The sequence below is a fragment of the Pectinophora gossypiella genome, chromosome 25 (genome assembly GCF_024362695.1).
Source record: "Pectinophora gossypiella chromosome 25, ilPecGoss1.1, whole genome shotgun sequence".
Taxonomy (NCBI): Eukaryota; Metazoa; Arthropoda; class Insecta; order Lepidoptera; family Gelechiidae; genus Pectinophora; species Pectinophora gossypiella.
In genome coordinates, this window is record NC_065428.1 from 4,260,830 (window position 1) to 4,277,646 (window position 16,817).

Here is a 16,817-nt window from a genome sequence, read left to right on the forward strand (position 1 = left end):
TTGACCTTGCATTGGACCATTTATAACTGTGCGCTGCGCACTCTTTGCGCTCTACCTCAAAAACGGTTGATCGTATCAAAAAAAACATGAAACGAAAATTGTAGAGAATTTTATACTCTACAACTTTTATTATAGGTAAAAATATCATTTAAGCAATAGGAAGCGAGATATTCACAAAAAAACAATTTTTATGACCTTTGACCTTCAATATCTTAAGACGCGGACACGGTATCATTTGTGACTTTTGAGACAACATTTAAAACGACAAAACAAAGGTCCATACCAATTTATAGCTTATTATCTCTCATTCCGAGGTTGACCCCTTTTTTTACCTAATATGACTGGGCTATTTGGGGATTTGGCGTGAAGAAAGACTTGTTCACGTATGAAAAAGGCGTACGGTCACGAGTACTAATATGCATACACTTTGAAACCACGTCATATTAATTTTGTGACAAATAAAACCGTAAGTCTCATTAAATGTCAAATAATATGATAGTGCGACAGGGTTCTAAAGTGGATACATGATATTGCTCGTGACTGTACATCTTTAGAAGAGGAACATGGTTTGTGTGAGGTGTTATTTGTTCTTTGTGTGAGGTGGTGGTGAAATTGTACCTATAATAGGTATTTTTTGTTCTATAGCATTTAACCGTGCTTAGAAAACTCATGTTGATAGAACATTTCGCATGGACAAGAGGTGACGGTGACGTAATTGTTAACACGCTCGTCCCGGCTTGACGCGAGCTATGGGTTCAAGTCCCTGCCGAGTCAGATATTTCCGATTTAATTTCCTCTTTGCGATTCGTACTCTATTCGTATTCGTAACTATCTATGCCTATATTTTTCATAATACACTCCGCTTTCAGCCCTTACATTCAGTTCAACAGGTAAACACATTTTGCAATCGATAAGACACTCATAATTCTCAAAATAACTCGATAAAAGTTACTACTGTTTTATCGGTTCGCCCCTGTACTTGTGTCAAGATTGTCAAGGGCAACGGCGCAGCCTTCGCGTAGGTCAGTTATATGATAGGGCCTGAGGGGGTTAAAATGGACATCGAAGCAATTCATCTAAGAAAGCAATATAGCAGACTATGGTATTCCATTTGCTTCGATCCTGACACACTTTTCTTGCTTCCTCCACATTCATCGATCGTTTCATACACGTACGCCGGTATGGAACGTCTTTCCAGGTACCTACTGTGTTTCTATACATTTCGCATTAATTTTGAATATTTTTAATATTATCTAAATAAAATGGAGAAACTGACTGACTGACATATCAACGCACAGCCTTAACGGCTAAACGTAGGCACTTGAAATAAGGACGGGACGTAGCTTAGGTACCGTAGAGGTGCACTAAGAAAGGAATTCCCGAAATTCCCACGGGAACGGGAATTAGCGGGAAAATCCTTTTGTATGAAAAATCTAAACCACTTTAAGAAACAAAGATCTCTATTTTATAACACACCACGCGGGCGAAGTCGCGGGCAAAAGCTAGTACTAAATATTTATCTTTATGAAACACTTACACGTGCACGTTGACGTGCGCAGCGGTGAAAGAAAACACCGTGAGGGAACCCACATTCCCAATACATGCATTTTCGGAGGTATGTGACCTTACCTGTATTGGGCTGGTTTTACCTTCGCGGGTTGGAAGGTCAGACAAGCAGTCGGGTCTATGAAAAACTGGACCTAACAAATCTTCAGGTTAGGTAAGCGGACCGTGTGAAAAACGGGATAATGCTAGGGAGATTATGATGGTGCAAGCACCTTTCGACCTTCATTGTTTTGTCTACCAAGTCAATTATCTAGACAGATTTTCCATAAGAACTCATGAGCTCATGACCTCCGTTGTTGTGAAGGTTAAAAGAGTAGGTTAGGTATTAAGCGCTTTATCGTACGTCCAAATGACCGATAGGTTGTGCCACAGAGTATATTAAAATCTACAGTAACGTCACAACGATTATATCGTCACCTTACAATGAAAACCAGGTAAGTGACTTTTTGAAAAATCATTCTTACCAATACATGCAAAAACTTTATAAACTCACGCCTGCAATCCCTAATAGGGTGGGCAGAGCCATACTTAATCAAAGACAGCTTGCAGCCACTGTTGATACGATGTCGTAAGCTGGATATGACGACCCTTAGCACAGTGTTTCATATCACTCAAAAAATTTCCCTATGCTGTTTATCGCATAAATCGATCAAGAAATACATTTTGAATGCATGAGTAGAACAGCCACGAGTCTATTTCAAATACTTTTTTTATTAAACATATTTGAAAAAGTCTTAACCTTGACGTAGAAAAAGTTAAAAAAAATTCTGTAAGCGTATTTGATAAAGATATCTTTTTTGGAATAATATTGTTTCATAAAGGACCTGCAGAGGCATATTTTCCAGTTTATATTTTTGGAGAATCACCTCTGGTTATCGAGTTATCAATTTTATTCAGATTTTTGTTTTTATTTTTTTTCTCCCAAAAAACTCAAAAGTGCGGTTTGTGACCAACACTGAAAAATTCCTCTTAATTAGGTCTATCATTGATATAAAAATCAAGTCGCACTATGGAGGCGTTTAGAAGTTACGAATAAAGGTCAGTAAGGACGTTTTAGGGTTGTCAATAAAGGTTTAATAAATATGTTGTTTATAATCAATAGAAAACTTTAAGACTCATACAAATCATTTTCATTTTCGAGTATTAACGTATAGTCGTCAACATTGGATGGATCTTCATTATCTGATGTTGAAACTTCATCATCTAATGTTAAAACTTCATCATCCTCCTCTGCCAAAAGTAAATTTTCTTCATGAACCGGCTTCAGAAGTTCACGAACAGCTTTTGGCAGACAAATTTTATTGGACGATCTTTGACGTTGTCTGTAGTGTGCCATAGACACAAATGGATCCGATGACTCTAGCGCACGGTGAAAGAGGTCAATCATAGTTTTCCTCCTGTCCATTTTCCGACAATGGTGTTCCCTATCTGAGCGCCAAAATTTATTGCGCGATTCGGCCGCTTGCTCTGAGAGCATACCGACAGGAAGAGAACATGATTCTATGATCTCTTCACCGTGTACTAGAATTTTGTGTACCGTTACAGTCATTGGGTGCCAATTAAATGACTGTACGTACTTTTCGGCGAGCGTGCGGCAAAAAATGCCAAATTTTTTTGCGTCTATATAAAACTCGCAAGATATGGTGACAAGGATAATATGCAATCCGTCAACCAACCATGCATCGAGACCTAAAATCTCAGCAAATATGGCACGGTACTTATCTGATAGTGCTATGCGAGCTGAATTACCATCATTTGTGGTTCCTGAATTTGGTTTCACTACATCCACCAACAAACCAATCCGGTCTCTTATTTCACTCTGGATACGTTGTTTCCGTTCTTCAACAATTTGGCTTTCCCTGCTACCCTTATTGATCCTCCATTTCCGTACTAACGGATCGTTCTTGTAACTGAGGTGTAATAAAAACTCAAAAATACGTATCCACGCATGAAGCGGATTGATGCCGTGTTGCATATTTTCTTTTACGGTTGGCTTTGTGTAAGATATCGCCAAATCATTAAACTGACTAGCTGTAAGCTTACAAAATGGGCATCTTAGCTGTGATGACGTTCCAGTAATAATGTTGAGGACTTTACCGTCGATTACACTCAAAGTTAAGTTGCAAACAAATGTTATATGATTTCCTTTTGAGGTTTCAATCGTAATAGGAGTCAAACGTTTAATTTGCTCTTCTATCAAAGTTTTTTCCTCGATAATAAGATTATTGGTTTCTTTTCTGTAGTGAATATGAAGCGGTCGACAAAATCTATACGATTGGGGTGTAGGATTGAGCCAGGCAATATAATGGTTGTCCATTACTATACGTAAGGGAACAAAAGTCGTGGCAAAAAGGCTATTTTCGTTTATGGAAATATCTCCGTCAGAGAAGCGTTGCTTATATAATGCTTGGCCTGTGCTCCCATCGAAACCCCAAGACCCTTCAAATACGCACGAGACTTCTTGCTTGCCTGTTCTGTTACAATATTCGACAAAACTATCATCACAACTTTGAACAATTCGTTGAAGAGTATGTGTAAGAAGTCCACGCAACGAAACTGACGCTTCTATTTCTGAAACACTTATCTCTTCTGCTGGGTAACACGTTTTTCTCGCGTTTAATATTTCACGGTAAGGAGGGTAAGCGGAATAACCTCGACTCATCAGATCCTGTCTCAAAATTTTATATGTCTCTACATTCAGTTTTCGGTCAATAATAAGACCTAAAGCCTCCTCCGGTGTATAGGGTTTCGCAACCGCAGAAACTTGATTTAAAACTACAGATGGTTCCGTTGGTGATGTAAGACAATGTTTTATGACTTTTTCTAAATCTTTTGAAGCTTTTGGGCTTATTTTGCTTCCATCTTCTAAAGTAATCGTCGACGCAAAAGATTTTATCACTTTAGTTTGAGGTTGACCTTGTAGGGACTCCATGATTCGTTTCCTAATTTTGAGGTCTTTTTTATAACTTGTACTGGAATTATTAGAAGATGCCAACGATGACGACGGACCAGTTGCATCCAAGAGTGTCACATCCAGTGCGGTAGATTCCGGAGGTAGTTCAGTACTGCACACCTCACTGGATGTCGTAATAACTCTCTTAAATTCGACTGGTATATCGTCAATGAATTGTTTGTCCAAGAAGAAGGTATGCTTGTCTTTGAACCTCTTTTTATTCCTGTAGCATTTTCTATATAAAGTCATGGCTTTTCTAAGAAATGGGTTAACAACTTCGCTTAAAAGTCTTTTCTCTTCGCTAGGCGAAAGATCTTTGAGTTGTTGACCCATTTCTCTGAAAAGTATGGTCGTCAAGTCCGATGGTGTGAGGTCATCAGGTGACCCGTTCATTTTATATTTTCTACTTTCTGCGTAGAAATACTCAAACATTTGCAAACGTGTACAACTTCCTTGCATATTTGCGGTTACTTCCGGAGTCTGAGAAGTACCGGCTGTGGCGCTATCCACAGCTTCACAAAGTGCCGCTCGCTGACCAACACGAGGGTTGGCGCCCTCATGCCCTCCTTGCATTAAGTCCTCCGCTCGGAGCACGGATGGACATCCCTCAGCAGGGCGGGTCAGGTCCTGCTGAGGCAAAGTGGCTTTATGGGTCTGGGGCGGCTCCATAAAGCCTCACCCCCGTTCCTCTAGACTACAAGTATTGACATGGGGTTTTAGTTAAAACCTAACGAGGGTGGACCCCTTCCCATGTCACTCGTAGCCTGTCATCGGAATTAAACTCGGAACGGGTACGGAACGCTAACAACGATTAAAAAACATTTAGATTTAAATCTCGCAAAAAACCGCTACTTATTTTTTATATACAGGGTGTAAAAGAAATGAGTGATAATACTGAAGGACGTTGTTCTGACCATCAAACTGAACAACTTTTCCCAAGGAACATAGGTCGAAATCCTAATAAAAAATTCAGCTCCCCATACAAACTGCATCAGCTAATCGCTAATTTACTATGGAAGACTAATTTTTTTTTTTTATATTTCGAACTATGTTCCTTGGGAAAAGCTTTTCAGTTTCATGGTCAGAACAACGACCTTCAGTATTATCACTCATTTCTTTTACACCCTGTACAGTTGTGCAATTAAGTAAAAAATATATTCATGCTAACTAAAATAAAAGGTCAAGTTGACTGACAACCCTAACACTATATTTTGAAATTCGATTACTTGTAAACGCCTCCATAGTGCGACTTGATTTTTATATCAATGATAGACCTAATTAAGAGGAATCTTTCAGTGTTGGTCACAAACCGCACTTTTGAGTTTTATGGGAGAAAAAAAATAAAAACAAAAATCTGAATAAAATTGATAACTCGATAACCAGAGGTGATTCTCCAAAAATATAAACTGGAAAATATGCCTCTGCAGGTCCTTTATGAAACAATATTATTCCAAAAAAGATATCTTTATCAAATACGCTTACAGAATTTTTTTAAACTTTTTCGAGGTCAAGGTTGCGACTTTTTCAAATATGTTTAATAAAAAAAGTATTAGAAATAGACACGTGGCTGTTTTACTCATGCATTCAAAATGTATTTCTTGATCGATTTATGCGATAAACAGCATAGGGAAATTTTTTGAGTGATATGAAACACTGTGCTTAGGCCTCAAACTGAATGACAGCGGCAGAGGCGCGGCGGCGGAGGCGGTGCGGGGTGCGGCGCGTTCAAATGCTAAGATTTATATTGAAGTGTTCTCGATGGCAGCGGCGCGGGGAGCGGGGTACGTACGAGTGGTGCGCTCTAGTCGAGAGGTGTCTCTGCGTTTGAAACTCGCCTTTTTGTTTCCTTTGTTCATTACAGGGATTCAGATCTTCTTTTGCCCATATAAATCGTGCGAAACAAAAGAACTACAATCGAGAATGCGTTGTCGCCGTTTCGACATCGCGTACATTTGATTTGAGTCACAACTCTATACCGCCGCAACACAGCGCGATCTGGCCGCTAACAGCGGCCGCCGCGCCGCTCCTCGCACCGCTATCGCCGCCGCGCCGCCCTTTAAGACTAAAGTAAGACCCAGAGAGGGTAAGGTCAGTCGGCGCAAAGCCTCTGCCCAGCCAAGCCGGCAATGAGCCGGATTATGAGCGTCAATAAGATTATCTGAAAACAAAGCGAAGTGCTTGCTACCTATAGATAACGTTCATTATAGTTACACGCTGATATTTTGCTGGATTCAGTTACAACTTTCAAACAGCTATTGTCTTCAACGGATGGCTTTGTTATGTAGACTAATAAAATGGAAAGTGAGTCTTTTGGTTAGTATCCTGGCAATGACTGCTAACTTCGGCTCAGGATAAATAAACATTTATTGTTGAAAATATGATAAAAAACGTAATATACCACAGTAAGTACCTATATCTATGTTTTTACTTATGGTTTTCATGTCAGGGGCCTTTGGCGGCTCAATAATAACCCTGACACCAGGGTTGATGAGGTTGGTAATTCACCTTACAACCCACACGATAGAAGAAGAGAAGACTTATAGTTTTATGTCATGTCAAAATATATTACAATTACAATCACATCGCATTCCTAAACCTTGTACGTTTGTTCCAATGCGATTATATTCGAGTTTAATGTATTATTTATTTAGTATACCGTATATCAATCTTATCAATCCCTATCCATCCATAGGGAAGGCCCGTGCCCCAGCAGTGGGGACGTTAATGGGCTGATGATGATGATGATGATGATATCAATCTTATCAATTTCTTTTATCCTAAGGTTGCCTGTTAGATATTGCTGGTTAACAATAACACCGCCGATTGTACTTCTGTTGTCATTTAGTAATAGTCTTTTATGTTGTGTGTGTATAACATATATGCTCACGACCATATCCCAATTAGGGTAGTTAGAGGTACATCCATCCTAAGTACCCACCGACATACAATAAGGAATAATACCTACGTATAGAACAGCAACTCCCCGCTCCCCTGAGCTAGGAACAGTCACACATACAGATGCGCGTGTATGATAACGTCAATGTGTAGTGTGTGTGTAAAACGAGATGTTTTGTATGAAGTGTCCGGGGTGTGCCACTGACCGAGCTTTCTGTTTGTAGCGGACCCAACTAGTTGGCCACCTAGTTCCGCTCACATGCAACAGATGGCGCCACATTCTTCAAGCGGTCGTGAAACGCGGTATCGAAGTTTACACAGCAAGACGCATATATACAACTTCCAACACAACACTGTTGGATCGTCGATCCCTAGTCACACTACCAACTTGTGGCTAGCGGGGTACTATGCTCAGTTCGGTACCCCGAAAACATCCTTTGGCGGCAGCACACCCTCGCCGCCAAATGTTAGATCAACGTGATACGTGTTAAGTCGTATCTCCGTCTAAAATGGTCCAGTCAACACTGTGTTAGTGAAAACCGCACTATGTTTTGTTTATGTGCAATAAAGTATTTTGTTGTGTGTGTATAAAATATGTCCGTTTTCTTTTCCACAGCTGTGGCACTGTTAGTATACTTGATATTTACATTCACGGTATGCCCTCGAAACCGCCTACGTAAAGGTTTATTTTAGCACTGTACACACGTATGCAAACTTTTGTCACGAGACGATGCGAATCTGACATGCGACGTAAATCGCGTCTGGTACCAAAAATAATACGAATTACGAATCTTTCGGCTGTTGATGAACATTTTTTGTGTGCCGCCTAACGCGAGACAGACCGTCCGCGCGCTCCCAGACTAAAGTAAGACCCAGAGGGGAGTGAGGTCGGCGCCCGATACGAATTGATGCGGGGTGGAGACATTAAGCTTTATTTTATTCTATAGTTTAAAGCTCCCCATACAACTACAAGTAACCTAACGTGCGTACCTACTTACCTACCTACCTCCCGGAGAGGGCATCTACTTACCATTGATTGGGAATAAGTCCAGACTTACGTAGGTACTTCAATAACAGAGTGATAAAGTCACAAAACGACTGATCAGTTGAATGATAGAGGCAATATCCGATAAATTATACGCGACGCGGTGAGTGGTAATGGAGACAGTTTGTCGTCGCCAAAATAGCACCTACCTAACCTCATAACATAACATAAACAGCCTATATATACGTCCCACTGCTGGGCACAGGCCTCATCCACCACGCTGCTTCACTGCGGGTTAGTGGAGGTGTTTTTACGGCTAATAGCCGGGTTCAACGGCTTAACGTGCCCTATGAAGCACGGAATCATCAGGTGATTCAAGCCTGCAATGTCCTTACCAAACAAAGAACAACAGTCTCACAAAGTGATTTCGACAATGTCCTCGTCGGGAATCGAACCCGGACCTGTAGATCGTGAGCGTAACGCTCTAACTACTAGTCCATCGAGGCTGTTAACTGTAACCTATCCCCCACTCCAGAGAGAAAGCCAGTAGGCGATCGTAAATCGTTTTTCAAGATGTCTGTTTAGGTACCTATCTAACCTACCTAGGTACTAGCTAGAATTAATTAATCTTATCATTCTTTTAAGTTCGTTATCCCGGCATTAGTCGCTTGCCAGGGCATCCTCTGATAAAAGACAGCAGTATGTAAAATAAAACACACAAAGGCGACACATTATTATCGGTAAAACGATTTCTTCCTGGCTGCCCTTTGTGTTGTAAGTGTTAGTGACAAAAACAAAAGCTTGAGTGACAAAATAATGTAGTTATTTATTTTCAAATTCGTCTTTGTTTTACGGATTGTTTGTCTTTGTAATGAATCATAAACCAAAATATTCAATGTTTTGGCAAGAATTTATTAGATGTAAGCAAAGAATACAAAGAATACATCTTGACTGATTGGAAATATTCCAAGCGTTTATGTAGATCAGCCCTTTGCTAATCCACATAAACTTCAAAACCAACAAAAACAAATGAAACTGACTTGGTATCAAAAACAGGTTTTTCTCCTGTTATGTTGGTACCTCACCTAACCTGGTGCCAAGTTCATTTGAACCACTGGCAGTGGTTCCACTCATTTATGTAGTATGTTATGTATCTCGTTCCACTAACCTTAGCAAGTTCATTCTCTCCAAAATGTGTTATGCTAATAAACTAACCAATTTATGTACACACAATTGAAATAAGGAACCAATTCTTAGTTTTTTGAAGATACTAACTTTTTTTTTTCATTATGTTTTTCACAGGGATACATATAGGGGTATATTTTTTAAGATACTAACATTAAATTAAAAATAAAACAAGTAGGTGCCTAGGCTGGTATTCAAAGTTGAATAACAACAATCTTAATTACCAACTGATCAACAGCCATTTTATCTATGTTATAGACTATAAATATGTTTATAATATCATAATTATGTCTAATCTTGGATGTCTAGACTGAATCTATTGGTTGTAATTATATTGGAGGTCCAATGCTTGATAATGGTATTAGGAGATAATGCATTAGATGGCTTTATTAAACATGTTAAAGAAAACATCAAGCAGTGGAATATTTTAGTCACAGTTTGTGTAGAATTATGTAGCTGTATGAGACTTCCTTATTGCCTTCATATTTATTTACAAAAAAACACTACAATGCCAGTTATAAACGTCCTACATTCTGTATGACTGAGTACCTAGTTAATCTACAATAAACATGACATAAGCTCACAACTATATCCTAATTGGGGTAGATAGAGGTACATCCATCACTTGATGAACTAAGTACCCACATCACATTCAGCTTTCTGGTAGACCAACTTGATAGGTGGTAAGCTAAAATGCCACTTATATTGGTCGAGACAACTGTTATGTGTGCAAAAAAAAAATACTATCTCAAATAATCTGCCCCTCTTATTAATAGTAACTTCACTTCCTACAATTAATAGTAATTGTAGGTTCATGATAAACCTGTTTAATATTCAGATAGGTAACAGTTTCTAAACAACAACTGTCAAACTATTAATCACAAGAGTATCACAACAAACGGTTTAATTTGCTTTGAAAACAGCAAGATATTTATTTTTAAAGAAATATTGAACTAGCCTTCCATAATGTAACTTTGCCCGATTCTTCTTTTAGGCCCTATGTATTTTCTTGAAACAAAAAGTAGTCCTATGTCCATCTGGAAGAAATAGCCCTACATCAGTAAAATTTATACAAAATTGGTACACAATAAAGAAATATAGTGATCAGTATCTTGAAAATAAACAACATTTATAAATAAAATTATACAAATTAAACCCCTAACTAAACAATAATTTAAAAAAATGAATAAAACTTTTCTGACTGGAATACAGTGTTTGTGTTAAAGGAGGAAATATGATTATCACGTATTGTATCACAATATCCCAGTGCATCATAAAATACCTAACTTTAGTTACCCTTGCATCAGCAGAAAGGTTATAAAAAAATAAAATGAAATGTATGCATCCGATTACCACATTGATACCTATTTATTGGTATTTTTGTGAACCGTGAGATATGTGGAAGAGAAAAATAATCATGCATAGTAGAAATTTTGAAATTTTTCGCGATAGCCAACTACTAATTCACGTAACTGATGTATTGAAAACACTCACCGTTTATATTTTATGTCTTCAAAATCTGCAAAACACAAACCGAAGCACACACTCGCGACACGTTTTACATAATTTTATACAGGTTTATCATTTTTAAGAATTTAATTTTTTTAAATCAACTGACGTATCGCTTCCGAACTTCGATCGCCCTATTTTTTTTTAATCTTTTTTTTAGGTTAGACTTAGGATTGCCAGACCTCAGGCATAATTTTTTACCACCCTTTGCTAGTTCGGTTTTGCTTTTTGCTAGCCACATTAGATACGAGAACGTGATATGTGCAAAAGACTTAAGAAAAAAGAAAAGTTGCTGATTTACCTAAGTGAAATTGAAATTATACTAGGTATTCGATAAAAGACCAAAAAATAAAAAGGGATTGTACGGGGAATTATCAGATCTTTGTCCCCAAATGTGGGGAATTCGACCTAAATTATTGGGAATTTTGACAGATTGGCATTGGCTGCTCTGTTTTTGTTTTTCCCTCTTCCTGCAGGTGCAGGGTAATTAATCTCCTGCCTCATCTATTTAAAAATGAAATGAGGGAATTTCCAGCCTCTGTTCCCGAAAAAAGTTTTACACTTTTATTTTCTAAAGTCTATATAAATGACGCTGTACAAATTTCAATCAATCAAATCAATCAAATATACTTTATTGCACAGAACTAAAATTTGACAGATTTGTCTTCGTTTAACCTTCTAATTTCATGGATAACAGATGTATGTAAAACTTTTATCTTTGTTTTTAGGTATAAATGGTGTGTAATGAGAAAATAAAATAAATCTGTGCAACGCCATCTATATTGTTTTTGGGGAACCTAGACTGGAAAGACCCTTATTCGGGGTATTTGTTATGTACGGTCAATACACGGTGTAATGCAACGACCAAGTACCTAATACTTGGCCCTTGGTGTAATATATTATGATAACGTTCGTTTTTAGTACAGTGAAATAGAAGTTCCATTTTTATTGTCGTTACGATGTCCTAACACCCTGTATTTATTTCACATTTGATTTCACAATAGAGTTTTGGGGAAAAATCTGAAATATAATAGTAACGTTCTGGGGATTTTTTCGTAGGAACTGAGGGAATTTTAAAATAAGCGTCTGGCAGCCCTGTACGTTTGTTGTGTCAGTCAGTGTCAGAATTTTACTCTTCCTTTTGGCTTGGTGATTATTTATTTTATTGATATTAATTATATTCCGGGGAATAACAGGGAATAATCTTAGAATAATAAAATGAATAATGTAAGCGATATATTGCAAAAAATTATAAACAAAGAATATGATTTCTGTTGCCTTTGTTTTAAAAATATTGACTGCGCCCAAACAGATCTTGATGACGAGGTGGTATTGCTCGAAAACAATGCTCAAAAGAATCTCAAAATGTATGAAATTCTTTCATACGTTTTTGGTGACGAGGTAAGCTTTGTACGCTTTCTATACATGTATCGTATTTTCATAAATAAATGTTAAACATGTGAATAAGATGTTGTCTGAGCAAATTGTATAATTGAACCTTGATTTTTCCATTTATTCGTTAAAACATTTATGCATTTTTGGTCCTTAAACCGCATTTATTACTGACCTTAACAATTGCAGTAGATAGCACAGTGTCATGTAATTTATTGTGCAAATTATTTTTGAGCAAATTATGTGTATATGATAAGAAATAAAAAATAATATTAATTTATTACTATTAGCTACCATATATTTCCTTCTTTTCCATTTCAGGTGCTGAGTAACATCTCCGCGTTTCAATCTATTTGTTTATCATGTGTGACAGTGACTGTAAACAGTTACAAATTCATGAAAGAAACAAACAACAATATTCAGTACATTACTAATGCTATAGAACACCTCAACACCTTTTTCAACGACATCCCTGATGATCTGGAGTGCTACAGAACATTATTCATGGCTGTAAACCCTGAGTTTAACTTTAGTAATCAGTTCTACGATCCCATAGGTTCAGTTACTGACGTTAAGGAAGCTTTGGACAGATTTAATTCTTTAATCCATTTGAAAAAGCCTAAAGTAGAACCAATGCCCCAAGTGAAGAGAGCTAATTTGAAGCCAAGAAACAAAATAGAAATGCTGAGTAAGGCCGCCAGTTTCAAAATTAAGACTTTGGATATGTTGCACAATAGAGATAGATCTGTGATTAAGTGCAAGGATTGCTTCAGGGAATTTCTCTCTTTTCCAAATCTTAGGAACCATTTTATGAGAATGCATGCTCCTAAAAATTTTAAATGCTCAAAATGTCCAAAAAGTTATGGCTCATTAAGCCTCTTGAAGGGCCATGAGGCAGACAGCCATATAGGCATGATGTGCACTGAATGTGGAAAGACATTCAATAACATGCATACTTTGAAGATGCATGAAAAAAGCCACTATTTGCGGTTTGTATGCCAACAATGTGGTAGAGTTTACAAGAATCACAATACATTCAAGAAACATCTGGATAATAATGTCTGTGAAACTACTGTGAGACACTCACCAGCAAACGCCAAATTTGAATGTGATTATTGCCATAAAAAATACACTCAGAAGATTAGCTTACGGGTCCACATACAATATGAACACGGAAACTATAAATCTCATGATTGCAAGTGGTGTAAAAAGAAATTTTTTTGTCAAAGTCGCTTGAAAGCTCATATAGTGAAACATACAAAAGAAAAGAATTTTATCTGCACCATTTGCAGTGGGAAGTTTGTTTCAAAAGAGTCTTTATTGTACCATACTCGCATTCACACTGGGGAGAGGCCGTACCCTTGTCCTTTATGCGATCAGAGATTTTTGTCTGCGTCACGTCGAGCACAGCATGTGAGAAGCCACCATACAGAAGCTACAGTAGAATGTGAAGTTTGTCATAGTAAATTTAAATCTATGCATTATTTAATAAAACACAGGAAGATACATGAAAAGTCTAATTCAGGTGCACAAAAGAAAAGAACTCTTTCTATGAAACATAATACGGAACAAGATGTAGCAATAAATTCTATTAACAAAACCATAGAGAACAAAGATGTAAAGGAGTTTGAGTATGATGAAAATTTAAGTGTTGATAATCAGCAAATGATTTATAATGTAGTTCAAAATGACGATGGAAATGTTCTGCAATTACAAGTAGATTCCGATGGCAGATCTACAAAAAAAGTTGAATATTTCCTGATAGACAAGACAGAAAACGAGGAACAAGTTTATTTGGAAGTGACTGAAGATGTATATGCACTTAAAGTGTCCGAAAATGTAGAGGTTTAGAATTATGACAAACACTTACTACCTGTGGGGTATTAATATGTGGGGACAGGGCACAGCCTGTTGCACTCTTTGTTTATTTATTTATCTATAAAGTATTGTCACATGGTTTACATTACAACATTTGCTTAACTCTTTTATGCAAAAGGTTTACTCTTTGTCATACATGTAATAGTAATACATATGTAGAGACACCATGCTGCGGCTGTTCTACGGGATCTATGCTATTGCCCTATTGGTTGAAGTCCGTGATATATTATATTCCAAGCCGCGCGCGATAGCAAACCCTGTTCCTACATTTTATTTCTCCCATTAGTGAGTGCCTGACATCACTAAATTTATGTAGTATATAGTTAATTTTAAGTTTTAGTTATAATTTATCATGTCTTATTATTACAATGAAATTTAATACTTTTTCTTTTCATTCTATCATTCCCTGCTGGGTGTTTAATCTATGTACTTATGCACATTTTATTGTACCTAATTCTAATTTACCATGTCCAATTATTATTAAGATACTTAATTATTATAGGTATTTTATTTGAAAATAAAAATGTATACCTATTAAAGTTTGTAACAGAAGGCAGTTTAGTTCCACTATCCGACAACAGATGGCGCCACAGGGAAAATTAGAACGCGGTAACGATGTTGTCACCGCCAACATATAAGTATTTGAGAAAACCAATGCTTCTGTATTCCGATTAGGGATAGCTGCAAGATCTAGCTTCCGCCTCTGTGGAACTAGATTTGAACGCTACCTATATCGCGCCTACTCCATACGGTTGGCATACGAAGTTGCGCTTCTTCTTGGGGCCTACTTTCGTTGAAAGACCGTAACGTGTAGACACGATCCTCTCTCCGCACTCTGTAATCCGTACGTTTGTACCGGAATAAACTCGTCCACGTCACTTGTCGTTTCCCTTCTCTGCCCGCTCAACCCCCACCTTACTACATTGGCGCCCAACGTGGGGCCAGTCAGTACGAAGCTACAGCTCCTGCAGACCTCACGCCGCGGCACTACGGGTTAATGAGTGACAAGGAAGACAACGACAAATTCGAAGGCGACGACAAATTCGAAGATACTATCGAATTACCGGGTTCCACGCGTAGGGTATCTCCTTCCCCTGCACCAGCTACGAGAGGCTCCTTCACGAACTGCACTTGTACTTATGACGGTCGTCCGAGTCCTGAGTTGGACGAGGCCTTTTTAACAGCGGTCAACATTTTCAAGCGCAATGAGAACATGCCTGACACGATCGCCCTGGAAGAGCTGCCTTTGCTCCTTAAGGAAGAAGCTGGAATATGGTGGCAAGGTGTACACAAGCAAGTCCATACCTGGGATGACTTTCAAACTCTCCTGCGTGACAACTTTGCACCTAAAAGAGAGGAATGGTTAGTTTATATGGATATTACGCAGAAGAAGCAAGAATCCAGGGGGAGGGCGAACAGGAACAACCAGTTGAGTACGCAAGCAGTCTGCTCACTAAACCAGAAAGAAATTACTCAACCACAGTCCTGCCTTATTTGTCGGGTCGACGGCATAGGCAGAGGGGGAGAGTTGTAACAGAAGGCAGTTTAGTTCCACTATCCGACAACAGATGGCGCCACAGGGAAAATTAGAACGCGGTAACGATGTTGTCACCGCCAACATATAAGTATTTGAGAAAACCAATGCTTCTGTATTCCGATTAGGGATAGCTGCAAGATCTAGCTTCCGCCTCTGTGGAACTAGATTTGAACGCTACCTATATCGCGCCTACTCCATACGGTTGGCATACGAAGTTGCGCTTCTTCTTGGGGCCTACTTTCGTTGAAAGACCGTAACGTGTAGACACGATCCTCTCTCCGCACTCTGTAATCCGTACGTTTGTACCGGAATAAACTCGTCCACGTCACTTGTCGTTTCCCTTCTCTGCCCGCTCAACCCCCACCTTACTACAAGTTTGCTTTTTTATGTCCTAACACATTTGGTGTTAGAAGTGAAGTGAGGTATAGGTTACCCATACTTCACACAATACAATATAAAATATTCAATATTTTTTCTTTACTTAGACTTTTCAGGGTTGAATCACCTGATTGTCCGAAAAAGTAAGATGATTCGGTGCTTCGGAGGGCACGTTAAGCCGTTGGTCCCGGCTATTAGACGTAAAAACATCTCCACCAACCCGCAGTGGAGCAGTGTGGTGGAGTATGCTCCATACCCCCTCCGGTTGATTGAGGGGAGGCCTGTGCCCAGCAGTGGGACGTATATAGGTAGTTTATGTTTATGTTACCCATACACCCACCGGTGGGTGAAGCCAGTGGGTGCACGAGTGGCGAGGGGTATTTACCGTTTCCAATAATGAAATGAAGATTCGACGTGATTATGAAGCAGTCTCAATTATAGTCTCCCTTAAACGCAAAGGCTTAATAATAGAAAACATTTGCTTCAAACAAGATAAAGAGAAAAAATTGACATTTTAAAATCCGGCATTTCGATTTTTT

General features: G+C 38.4%; 2 protein-coding genes across 2 annotated transcripts in view; one reads left to right on the forward strand and one right to left on the reverse strand.

Annotated features, from left to right (window-relative positions):
- LOC126378074 (glycerol kinase) overlaps positions 1–11,240 on the reverse strand; it is a 66,132-nt gene extending 54,892 nt beyond the window's left edge. Inside the window, exon 1 of the mRNA XM_050026210.1 lies at positions 11,079–11,240. The gene's annotated coding sequence lies outside the window, so the exon portion shown is untranslated. The remainder of the gene's footprint in view (positions 1–11,078) is intronic.
- Positions 11,241–12,227: 987 nt separating this feature from the next.
- On the forward strand, positions 12,228–14,843 carry LOC126378101 (zinc finger protein 25-like). The gene is made up of 3 exons (XM_050026266.1): positions 12,228–12,242; positions 12,406–12,494; positions 12,807–14,843. Exons 2-3 carry the CDS (start codon positions 12,459–12,461, stop codon positions 14,334–14,336), a joined length of 1,566 nt encoding a protein of 521 aa, XP_049882223.1. The 5' UTR covers positions 12,228–12,242; positions 12,406–12,458; the 3' UTR covers positions 14,337–14,843.
- The last annotated feature ends 1,974 nt before the right edge of the window (positions 14,844–16,817 follow it).